At 35.6% G+C, this 13,298-nt stretch overlaps 2 protein-coding genes across 2 annotated transcripts; one reads left to right on the forward strand and one right to left on the reverse strand.

Annotated features, from left to right (window-relative positions):
• Positions 1-1,011: 1,011 nt before the first annotated feature.
• On the reverse strand, positions 1,012-5,757 carry LOC121265759 (G-type lectin S-receptor-like serine/threonine-protein kinase At1g11410). Its single transcript, XM_041169434.1, is given in 9 exon segments — positions 1,012-1,390; positions 1,503-1,749; positions 1,910-2,120; positions 2,214-2,289; positions 3,318-3,474; positions 3,477-3,723; positions 3,726-4,041; positions 4,043-4,515; positions 5,731-5,757. Coding segments are annotated over 9 exon segments (2,133 nt in total).
• A 1,567-nt stretch (positions 5,758-7,324) lies between these two features.
• On the forward strand, positions 7,325-8,110 carry LOC121265760 (protein FAR1-RELATED SEQUENCE 5-like). The gene has a single exon (XM_041169435.1). The coding sequence runs from the start codon at positions 7,325-7,327 to the stop codon at positions 8,108-8,110; it is 786 nt and encodes a 261-aa protein (XP_041025369.1).
• Positions 8,111-13,298: the final 5,188 nt, after the last annotated feature.

The following is a 13,298-nucleotide window of genomic DNA, read 5'->3' on the forward strand; positions in this document are numbered from 1 at the left end:
GGAAGAGATGATTCTCAAAGCTGAGCAACTGAGCTTCCGCAAGCCATCGGTGAGAGAGTGTACTCGAATCAGCTACTCCTCTCCAGCAAGTAACCATTGAGAGCATCACGGTAGCGGCTAGGGTTTTGTAGAATCGTTGTTAGGGTTGAGAGAGGAGGGGGAGAAGAGGGGGGTCCGAGGTCATGGGTTGAAGGAATAAGATTTTTTTTTTTTTGCCTTTTATACAAATCCGGTTATACCGGGTTATGAATACAGAACCCGGGTTTCATACCCGGGTCCGGACTGTATATATCTGATTTTTATAATACGGGTTTCGGCCCGGATTTGATCTTGGTCGGAACTCGCAACTAGAACCCAGATAAAACCCGGTTATCCGGGTTCCGGACCGGGCCGGAAAAAAATCCGGCCCAGATGAATAGTCCTAGTTTGAAAGGTATAATACTTGCAATAGTAGAGTTTATTGCAAGATTAATTGTATATTCCATACTTTAGGATCATCTCTTATATCATGTTGTTCTTCCACCTTATTTGTCAATCTTGTTTTGAGTTCCAGTGCTCTTTCTATTAATGTAAAAGTTATTGTATTAGCCATTTTCTAATAACAAAACTTAGTCCAATTAAATTGTAATTAATTATAGTTGAGTTGGAATAGAATTTGGTTCGAGAATGGATAATAGAAAGTAATGAAATTGACCAAATTGAAAGTTGGGTAGACTTAATATGTGTTAGGAAGTTAGCTCGAGTTTGGTTGGAACAAAAATTACAGGACAGCCGATTTTACTTTGATTTGAATATTTTTTTAGATATCCAAAATAAATTCTAAGTATATATAGATTGATATGCACAACTTTTACAGTTAAGAGATTTTCTTCTATTTTAGTGCTTACATTTTCTTTTTTGAAAGAAAAGACCCTACTAACACTAACTTCATATCAATACATTACACCGAACAAAATTTGACTTTTGACGACCGTGAATCAAAGAAACTATTACTTCATTGACAGAAATGGCTTATTCGCTAGTTGATGTGTCTTTCTCATGGCTACTACCCTTCAAAACAAATGCAGGTTGTTGTGGAGAAGGAAAAGGTGTGTCATTACCCAACATTGCAACAACTGCTGACATGTTTGGTCGATTTGTTGCATATTCTTGCAAGCACAAAAGCCCAATTTGAATGCATCTTGCAACTTCATTATCATGGGTTTTGTCAACTAGTGATGAATCAACTATTTCCATGGCTTTGCGTTCTTTCCATAACTCCCAAACCTTCTTTGCCTTCTTTCTATTCCTTTTGCCAGAAATAATCTCCAGTAGCAAAACCCCAAAGCTGTATACATCTGACTTCACTGAAAATTGTCCATGCATTGCGTACTCTAGAGACATATAACCACTGCAACACCATAATAAAATTATCACAGAACTAAAATGATATAATTAATGTTTTGCTTAAAAAGGAAATTGATTTGTACTATAAATGTATCCTTAATTTCTAGCACACTTACTATGTTCCAACTACACGATTTGTATTTGCTTCAATTTGGTCCCCTGACTCCCCTCCAACAATTCTAGCCATACCAAAATCTGCAATTTTTGGATGCATTGCATTGTCAAGTAGAACATTGATGGCCTTTAGATCTCTAAGGATAATCCTTAATCTTGAGTCTTGAGTTAGATATAGGATCCCTCGAGCAATCCCACAAATAATCTCAAAGCATTTGCCCCAATCTAACAATGACCTTTTTGTTTCATCTAAATGAAAAGATCAAATCTTTAAATGATTTGCTAAACGCTAGAAGAAGCAAGAAGAAGCTTATGTGAAAAGAAGACGACATACCAAAAATGAAAGTGTCCAAGCTTGGTAGGTAATGCTGAACACTAGAAGAGAAGCTTATGTGAAAAGAAGACATACCAAAAATGAAAGTTTCCAAGCTTCTGTTTGGCAAGTACTCATAGATTAACATCTTTTCTTCTTCCTGAACGCAATAACCAAGAATTCTCACAAGGTTTCTATGTTGAAGTTTAGCAATGATTGCAACTTCATTCTTGAACTCTTCTATCCCTTGTCCTGAGTACTTTGATAGTCTTTTTACTGCTATTTCCTTTCCCTTGTATAAGTAACCCTGAAAGCAAACAACAATTTCAACATTGATCAACATTCAGAATGGAATTACTGATGCATTGCATACATATGAATTGAATTTCAAAGAGATTACCTTATACACTGATCCAAAACCACATTCTCCTAGCTTGTTAGAAATAGAGAAGTTATCCATGGCTGCAACTATCTTACTTAGTTCAAAGAATTGTAAATCTGAGTTTCTCATACTTCAAGCGAGCTCCCTTCTAGTTGAAGATTCTTCAAATCTTGCTCCAGTGGAGGTAATGCTAAAAATATACTTGTTTTGTCTTTTATTTGTCGTCAAACGTAGATAGAAATTCTCAAAGTGCAAAAGAAACGAAGAACCCGCTTTAAAAATCATGTTTTACTTATCCTTTATCTTCCTCATTATGAACTAGTACACAATGGAAGCCACAATAAGAAGCATTACAACAACAGAAACCACAAGAATCGTTAGCTTTCCCTTATTCTGAAGAAGACCATTCTTCTTTGCAAATTGAGCTAAGCATAAAAATAATAATAATAATAATAATAGAAAATAAATAAATAAAAAGTGGCAAACTCAATCTTTATATGTGATTCATGAACTTGAATCTTCTCCGACTTTCTCATTTATTTTCACAGATGAGATAAAATGAGATAAGATGAGTTGAGATTAAAGTTAAAATATTAAATAAAATATTATTAGAATATTTTTTTTAATATTAGTTTTATTTTAAGATTTAAAAAAGTTGAATTATTTATTTTATTTTATGTGAAAATTTAAAAAAATTGTAATGATGAGTTGAATTGTAAAAATAGGATCTTAAGGCTACGTTTAGATGTTGAGCTGAATACAGTTGAGTTCAATTCTACATTAATAGTAGTTAATTGAATAGTGAAGAAAGTTATGTGTGATCTATCTAAATTGATTTTAAAGTGTGTTTAGATGTTAAGATGAGTTTAATACTTTTTATGAGAAGTTGAAAAATGTTGTAGATCTCACGTATAAAGATGTGTTAAAATCAAAAATATTATGAGTCTCACATGTAAAAAAATTTTTAATTGAGATGAATTTAATAATTTAAAATTTTAATATTTAGATATTAGGCTCAATTTAAAATTAGATTGAATTTATATCAATCTGAAAATCAAATGCAGCTTGAAACGTGATCTTGTTTTAAGTGATAAAATAAAAAAAGTAATAAAACTGGAGTACCTAAAGTAGCTGCATCCACACGTAGGTCCTCCATTGGAATAAACTCTCGTGTCCACCAAGTTGCCGTGCCATGTAAGGCACCCAATCCCTCCTTTTGTCTCGTTTGCAATGGTGTATGCCGTACAAGTACAATTCTTTAAGCACTCTTGCTCTGCGCTTTCAACGACAGTCTCATGTTTGCACGTGCTATCGAGGTATCCGGCACCTTTACGCGTGCACGATTCCCGAACCCTTCTCCGCTGTTGCACGTGAACACTCCTTGATTCCTCACGCACCCGCCCGACCCATCTCTCAGGAACCAATCACGGGCCGACTTGGGTTCGAACCGGGGCAAGCGCGTGCACTCGAACTTTTCTAGGTTGTTCGGGTCACAGTAACTATTTGGACCGCATTCTTGGTAATTATCGGCTTATCGCACTTCTCTTTCGGGACGGACCAAAACTCGACCCACCTGGTCTCGTGCCAAGCAGACCGCTTCACGACCCCAGGTTCCTCCACCATCATTCTAGTGAAAACGTTAGGTACAGTGACACCGTATTCAATTGTGATCTCATCTTGATTTTGCACGTAGCTGACGTTGAAGATGAAATTCTGTGTCATTTCGGGTACGGCGATCCATCTTTGTCCGGTCCAAGATCCGCCCTGCCACAAAGGAGTCCCACCCTCGTATAAGAACAGCTGTGGATACCCGGTTGGATCAATCGCATAGGTGCAGTTGCCGGTTCAGCCCAGTACGGCGTTCGAGCCCTAGTTTCATAAACGGAAGCAAAGTGTCGGTCGGAAAGTCAAAGCTCTGCCATATAAAGCTCAGGGTTTCTGGATGAACCAAAACGAGGTTCCCGGTGTCCAACAGCCTAGCCATGGAATGGTTTGCGGAGACAACAGAAGCGTTGGTAGACCAGATAGGGATGCTTCGGTTCGTCTCGGTGATGACGAGGTTTCCATGACCGTCGATGAAGAGTATACCGGCAGTGTCTTCGAGAGGGTCGTCTTTGTTAGCGACCCAAACAACCGTTTTCACTGGCACTTTGTTATACCAAATCCCGACGTAGCGACGGCTAGAGTTTACAGGACTGAAAAACCCAAGTGCAAACGTTTCTCTGTGGGAGACGAGGATGTCACCGTCTTTAAGAGGCTCGTCCGGCGTTATGGTGTCTAGGGAAACGCATATTTGGAAAAGGAGAGAGAGAAGCAATAACTGTTTAGAAGGAAATTACATGGTTCTTCCAACAAGACAGCGAGCTAGCTTGATTGTTATTATTTTGCTCTTTGTTTTTGTCTGCGGTTGTAGTTGAGGAAATCAAAATCATAAATTTAAAAACGGGGCAATCTCAACGACATCAATGAGAAAGGTCTACCTGCCTCAACTTTAGGTGCGGTTTTTAATTTTTAGAGCATTCTCATTGATTAAAAGTTAAATTTAATCAATATTTAATTATTAAAGAGTAAAATATATTTACATTAGATTAGCCAAATTTTAAATATTTAAAATTTAGTTACGGTAATTTTCAAAAAAATTTTCAAATTCAAAAGTTACTGTATATACATAAATATATATTTTATTAATTATTTCTTTCTCTCTCTTTCTATCATATATTTTATCATAATTGATATATTAATTTAATAAGAATATAATTATTAATTAATATATAATAGGAAGAATAGTAAAATATGATAAAATAAAATAAATTAATAATTAAAAAAATTAAATATTTTTGAAATTATTAGTTATTCATTACGATATAATGAATAAATGTATAATCTAATGTGAAGATTTGACGTGAGTAACTAAAATCAAATTCATCTTATATTATTTTATTATTATATAATGAAAAAATAGCTATTTTAATGTGAAAATTTATGTGAATGGAATAGCTAAAAATCAAATTTTTCTTACATTCATAAAAAATGTCATTTAACTTTGGCTAATCTAACGAGAGTGCTCTAAGGTCTTTGACAAAGACGTTCAATACAGGAAAATGCTAATTGACTGCTGCCAACTGGACTTGTTTGAGCATATTTATATAAATATTTTTAAAATATTTCTCAATTTTTTAAAAATTTAAAAAATACATTAATTTATTAATAATTAGTTTTTTAATCATTAAAATTAAAAAATTTAAAAGTTAAATAAAATACATGACCAAAAATGAAGGAACGAAATCATAAGATAAAGTATATATTTTTACAGAAATTCTATGGGCAACTAGGGTGCGTCCCCGGCGCGGCCCCGCGGCTGAACGAAATCACAAGCGGGAAACCCAAAACGCAAACGCAAAACGCAAAATGCATACATTATTCGTCTATCTCTCTCCCTCGTCTTCTCTGTTTTGGATTTACAGAAGCTTCGTCCGTCTCTCTCCCAGCTTCGTCCGTCTCTCTCCCTCGTCGTCTTGCCCCTCGTTGAGCCTACAGATTCTTCTTCTTGAGCCTGCTTCATCAGTAACGACGGTCGCTTTGTGCCCAAGTTGTAGAATCCCGAGCTCCCAAGTTCCGTCTTCTCCTCTCATCTGGGCCCGAAGTGTCGAGCTTCATCTTTTCCCGACCTCAAAAGGTAACTTACTATCCAGCGTGAGATTTGTACCAACATTGGGTTACTGGAGACTGCGAGTTCGAGCAAATCGATTCCCACAAAAGCTGCCTGCAGATCTCCGACAAATTTCAAGCTAGACACAGGCAACTATTCTATCCACCATGGTCTGTCTTTTTCTTTTTCGTTTTCATTATTATTCTTCATTTGCTGATCTAAAATTGTCTTTTATGTTCCCACATTCGTTCAGCATCGTGATTTTTTTGTTTTGCTTGGTTGCTGAGAAATCTAAAAAGTGGTAGATGTAGTTGGAAGCTAACTGTTGATTGTCAGTGTAGTTTGTTTTCTTTGAATTTCTCATTTGATGTAGTTACACATTTTTATTGGCTTTAATATCACTATCTTTCTGTGTGCGTTTCCAGTTCTGTGTGGGAGTGGGTGGGAGTGAAACCAAAGTGCGAAACAAAGAATGGGAAAGCATTCACATCAGATTTCTTCAGATCATTTCAACATGCTTGAATTATTATTGGACAAGTTTTATTGTTGTTGAAAAGCAGAAAAACAGAAAAATCAATCGTAGATTAAGCAAGAGTTCTCCTATTTAGACAACTATTTGGTTGTAAATTAATTAAACAAGTGCATAGTATATGATGGACAATGATGAATCTTTATGGTCATAGGCCTGCTAATAAACTGCCAATTTGTGAGTTGTTTCTACATATTCTATACTTGTATAGAGGAATATCTATAGCCCATATATTTGAGCTCCATTATTTGCATTTTTACTTCTTAGATTCAGTATTTGCTTTTAGCTCCCTCTCAGCATGGGAAACGGTAAAGAACACCCATCCACGCCAACACCATCCAACTCAAATTTTTCATTCGCGGTATGTTATATAATTTAATCTATCAATAACATTTGAATGTATTGACTTGATATTTATTTTTAAAATACATCAATAACACAAATCCAATAACATGTTAGGACATACCATCAACTTGTCAAAACATCCCAAATCATATGCACGGTTACGATGGATAAGTGCCTGCGTGGCCACCGGGATTTATGCCATATCCTGATGGACAAAAATATCCAATCAACATACAAATGGTGATTATATGTTATTATTTATTTTTATAAGTTCGTTTTTCCAATTCAGGAGTTTAATTGCATATTTCTTTGTCTTTTGCAAAATGCTGGTTACCCATTTCCACATGCCATATCTCCTCCGACTCCTCTCATCAATACAAGCTCTGCTACGAGTAGAATAGTTGATTCAGAGGATAATAAACCCAGGGTGGGGAAACTGAAGCACAATGTACATTCGCTAGAGTGGAGGAAAGTAATGAGGATAGACCACTTCCAGAGGAAACTGAGGATGGCAGTGCGGGGACATCTCAAAATGTTAAAATGGATGGTGATGACATGATTGAGGAGCCAAAGTCGGGAATGGAGTTTAATTCTTTTTAAGATTTAATGAGTTATTATAAGCAATATGCTAAGAAGTGCGGGTTTGGGGTGATGACAAAAAGGACTGAGATGGGAGAAGATGAGACAGTTAGGTATGTCACCCTTGCTTGTGCTCATGGTGGGAAGGCCCGTAATAGGACTTTCAATGTCGCCAACCCACGCCTGACAGGAAAGACAAAATGTAAGGCAAAGATTAATGCCTTAAAATCTTATGCAAAGCTTCGGTTGACTACAGTTCATAATATCCATAACCACGGCCTGAGTCTAAAGAAATCTCGCTTCTTTCGATGTAATAGAGAAGTGAGTGACTCCGTAAAAAGAGTCTTAGATACAAATGATTTAGGTGGCATCCGAATGAATAAGAGCTTTGGATCTCTTGTTGTTGGCGTGGGCGGATTTGAGAACCTTCCATTTTTAGAAAAAGATTGTTGTAATTATATCGATAAGGCAAGACATCTACGACTTGACGCTGGTGGTGCTAGTGCTCTTCGAGAGTATTTTTGTAGAATGCAGTACACAAATTATGGATTCTTTGCGTTGATGGATCTAGATGATGATAGGAGGTTAAGAAATGTCTTTTGGGCAGACCCCTGTAGTAGAGCTGCGTACCAATATTTCGGTGATGTGGTCACATTCAACACCACATACCTGAAAAATAGATATGGGATGCCGTTTGCACCATTTGTTGGTGTAAACTACCATGGTCAGTCAATTTTGTTGGGAGCAGGCTTGATTTCTAGTAAGGATACCCTTTGTGTGGTTATTCAAGACTTGGTTGCAGTGTATGGATGACATAGCTCCGAAATCAATTATCACTGATCAAGATAGAGCGATGAAAAATGCAATAGCTATTGATTTCCCAGAGACCCGACATAGATTTTTCCTGTGGCATATCTTGAAGAAAGTCCTCGAAAAATTTGGCTCCTATGCTTCCTATAAAACTGGGATGAAGAATGCATTAATGAAGTGTGTGTATGACACCCAAAATATTGAAGAGTTTGAGAGGTGTTGGGATCAGTTAAATGTCAAGTACAATTTGCATGAGAATGTGTGGTTGCAAAGTTTATATGCTGAGCGTGAGCATTGGGTTACAACATTTTTAAAAGAGTACTTTTGGGTTGGAATGAGTACAACGCAACGAAGTGAGAGCATGAATGCCTTTTTTGACGGGTATGTTCATGCTAAGATGAACCTAAAAGAGTTTGTTGACCAGTTTGAAAACACGTTGAAAATAAAGATTGAGAATGAAAATGCCGCAGACTTCCACTCGTTTAGTGTCACGATTCCCTGTATTTCTAGATCTCCAATTGAGAAGAGGTTCCAAGATTTGTACACCAATACTAAATTCAAAGAAGTTCAGCTTCAAATTACAGGCATCATCGATATGAATCCAAAGTTAAATAAGAGTGATGGTACGGCAAAATCCTATCTGGTAGAGGATGAAGTTCGTTTCGAAGAGTTCACTAAACTGGTTACACATTCTGTGAACTTTAGTGAGGGGGATACAGTTGCAAATTGTTCTTGTGGATTATTCCAGATGAGAGGGATATTGTGTCGGCACATTTTGGCCGTGTTCAAATGTAACAAGATAAAAATTTTGCCAGATAGGTACATTTTAGATCGATGGAAGAAGGATATCAAAAGGCGATACACATTAATCCGCAGTAGTTATGATGCAGGAGAACAACAAGCAGATTCTAATAGATATTCAGAGCTGTTGAATATCTGTTATGAGATGATTACTGATGCATGCAGCGAGTTCGAAAGAGCATACTGAGGATGCGAAGACTAAGTTGTATGCAATGATGAAGTTGTATCGTGCCAACCAACAACACCCATCGATTACCCAAACAGGTTCCAATGTTGGTTGTACGGTAAATGACACTACTACAATTGGTACTTCTAAGAAAGTACTCAGTCCACATGTTGTGCGAGGGAAAGGCAGACCCCCATCACTGAGAAGAACATCCAGGATGGAGAAAGACATGCGAAAAATCAAAGCGAAAAAAGCATCAGGAAAATGCAAAGAGGTGGATCGAATTTAATATATGACTTTTTTTTTAATATTTTATAAATACAAATATGAGTACTCTGTGTTTATATTTGTTACTTGATTATTAGCGGGATGGAGGAGATACACCATGCGTGGACACACGGAGACCTTTATTTTTCCATTCAGAGATGGATACATCCAATGTTGGACAGCAGGTATATTAATAAGTACATATTTATATTTATATTCCAATTTTGGCTATATTTTTACCAGTATTTCTCACCAGGCTATTCCAGGAAAGCACAACCTTTGACATTAGTGGAACCCAAATCCGAGGAACATTGATTCCAAGTCAAGAAAGTGTAAGTATATCTCAAGAGTTTTTATATTTAAATGCTAATATCGACATGAAAAGAAGTTTGATATTTAATCTATTGCAGATGCAAATTAGGTTGGATGGATCACAATCGGTGGACTTGGGGTGGGATAGATCACAACCGCTCCAATGATATGATTCAAAACCTATCTTCCCATTTATTTATGTTTTATGTATTTAATGTATTTTATTGGGAATGGATGTATGGATTGGAGTTTTTGTGGTACAAAGTTATATTCAAGGACTTTTGTAGATTTAACGTATTTTTTGTGGATTTAATGTATTGTTTTGTTGGATGAGTGTAATCCAACGACTTATTTTGTGTAGACTTTGTTTGGAATAGAATTATTGTTTGTGGAAATGAATGTATTGATGTGGGGACAAACAATGAGGAGTTGCAAGAAGATTAATTCTACAGTGGGCTTAGACAGAGGAGGGCAACTAGCCAGGTTTGATTGTTTACTTTTGTACTTTCATCAAGTTTAGAACCTAAAAGATTTTTATTATTATGCAAGCATTTTTTCCCATTGTAGTTTTTATTTTGTAGTTTTTTTTAACCTAAAGCTTGTTCAGTGGACCACTTGCTGATTGTTTATCTATACTTGGTTGGAGTAGTAGGTCACCAACTGTTAACTCGATCATAGGGGAAAGAGCAGTGTCTGTTAATCCATTTTAGGTATAGGCCGAACTCCCTTTTTTGGCATTTACGTGGTATCCATGCTATGCTCTTCATATTGATGTATATGGATTTATTTGTTTTCTTATAGTCTGAAGCACGTACGCCATTTATGATATCACGTTCAAGAGCAAGCTTCCTTGTTTTCGATCTTCTCTTTTTGGGTTGGTGTTGTCGGCACCTTCTATTTCTGGTTTGAGCAGTTTCGACACCTTCTGGTTTGAGCATTTTCGACATCTTCTGTCTCAGAGAAGAGGTGTTCAACTCTGTTTGGTGATTCTCAACCCCTCAAGCAAGTGTGGGTGCAATTGGTAAATGAAGTTGATGGAGTGATGATTTCATCCGTGGCATATACTTGGGTTCTGAATATATAGGAAGTGTGTTGCAATATACCTTCCTGTGTAGCAAAAATGAAGCAGGTATTATACGGGGACAAAAAATATATGTTGAATGGCTCTCACATTACGTAGCATGGATCCAGTCCCTGCTTGAAAAAGTAACAAATAATAATCATAAATTGCTAAAAATATTACATTTCTTCCTCTCATATTGTTTGCCTTTCACATTACGTAGCATGGGCTCTTTCTATTGAAGTTCTATGCACCAATGGTATCTGGTGCAACCTACTTGTCAAAATGCCAAGTGCCAACCTGCTCTAGTCATCTCAAAATAATCCATTCACAAAAATTCTATGGGAATAGAAAAGGATACACTAAATACATGTAGTCAATAAAATTTACAGGTTAATATATACAAAAAGTCCTGGAATTTTACAAGTTACAAGTTAGCACCAATCTAAGAAGTTACAACTTACATACTAAATACAAGTTACAAGTTAGCACCAATTACTTACATACTACCAACCAACACACAACTACAAATGAAAAAGTTCAATACACCCGAAGTATTGTGTGTGAACGCTTTATTTTAGTTTCGCGCTTCAAGAGCACCATCTCTCTATTGGTTACCACCATCTCTCTCTTCTTGATTTCATCCGCTCTCTTACGGAGCTCAGTCTTCGTCTTTTCAACATCGTCGAGTATCTGCTCGAGCTCTTTCTCCTTCCTTAACAATTCATTATTTTTTTCTCTAAGTTGGGCCTTAAATTCTTGATTACTATCTGCCCACATGAAAAACTTACAATATGGTAATCTCTGTAATTATATCCGTAAAAAAAGAGTTAGATGTACAACAAATTATATTCATTTCTATAATTTAAAAATGTTAGATGTAAAAATGAAGTAGTTACCTCTGTGTTGTATTTTTGACACTCTAAGAAGGGTCGTACTGGATTTCTTGCAGTATTTGAGTATCTCAATGTAGCTTCCTCCTTACAGAAGTAAAATGGTTGTCCCAAAGGACGTTTTCCAAATGATGTAGAAGATATTGATGATGATGACATTCTATATTGATTTCTATAAAACAGAATAAATGAATAAATAAATACTTTTATCCATTATCTTAATGAGAATTCAACCTAATTAATATGAAATTTTCGATGATGGGAGAACCTAAAGTTAAAAGAGGCAGAATAAATAAATACTTTTATCCATTATCTTAATGAGAATTCAACCTAATTAATATGTAATTTTCGATGATGGGAGAAGCTGAAGTTAAAAGAGGCAGAATTCAACCTAAACCCATTGGGAATATATCAAGAATAATAGAGAAAACACATGTTAGATATAATAAATTCATCAAATCATATGAAGCAGCAAAACTACAACTCTACATGTATAAGAAAATACTTTTTTTTTATAAGTACAAAAGAAAACCTACATGTATCACTAATGGAGTGAAAAAGTAAATTAATTGTTTATCTTTCATCTCCTCGAAAGCAATTACCTTGTCTGTTGAATGATTTATCTGGACGACACTGTATTGTTTCTGGTTACAAGAAAATGTTGCAGCAATGGCTTGAAAAGGAGGGGGGAGGGATAGAATAATATTAGCAAGGTCCAACTTTGAACAGATGTATGCATGCTATTGATAGATTTAATTACGTCAATTAGAACATATTAAACAATTTTCAATAGATGGTGAAGGATACATTTAAGAATATATTTAAAAAAACAAAGTTGATCACAAAAATAGAGAAACAAGTATTTATTAGATTAGTGTTGCAATTATTCAGAACCCAAGTTAAAAAAATCTGTTTGGGCACATATTTATAGAGCCTAAGAATCTCTTGGAACCAGACGTGGGAAAGACAACTTAGAGGTCTTAGAAGACTTACTTAATAATGACCCTTTGACTGACTCTTTACTAACATGACTAGATTTTCCCATCAGCATGTTAAATACAAACAATTCTTATCAAAGTAATATTCAACCCAAAACATCTACTCCCTTTTTCAATATCAGGCAAGTCCCACATTGAGTGGCTGAATTGAGAATGTATTTCACAGGTTCAAGCCTCACATGATTTCCTTATAAGGTAAAATTGGACTTTATTAATGATTCTAAAGAGTTCCAATTATCACTTTGACTAGACCTTTTGGGGTTTCACATGGATATGATTAACACTTTCCATTGATCATGCAAAAAATACCAGAGGCAATACATTACTTAGCATCAACAAAACAGATTTCAAGGCATGGTAATTATAATCAACAAAACAGATTTAAGAATATATTTAAAAAAACAAAGTTGATCACAAAAAGTGTTTGGACAGCATATTACAAATCATATGAACTTCAACTTCATGTTCCAACAACTCATTCTAAAATCATGATGCACCAAAGTGTTTGGGCAGCATATTACAAATCATATGAACTTCAACTTCATGTTCCAATAACTCATTCTAAAATCATGGTAACCTAATAAATGAATTACAGCATGTCCGAACTGATCATCAATGGGGGCTCTCGATCATCTTTTAACATAAAAATTTCTATATAGCCAACCTAAGAAATTTTAACATTATATAAGGAGCA

The sequence above is a fragment of the Juglans microcarpa x Juglans regia genome, chromosome 5D, assembly GCF_004785595.1.
Source record: "Juglans microcarpa x Juglans regia isolate MS1-56 chromosome 5D, Jm3101_v1.0, whole genome shotgun sequence".
In the NCBI taxonomy this organism is placed as follows: domain Eukaryota; kingdom Viridiplantae; phylum Streptophyta; class Magnoliopsida; order Fagales; family Juglandaceae; genus Juglans; species Juglans microcarpa x Juglans regia.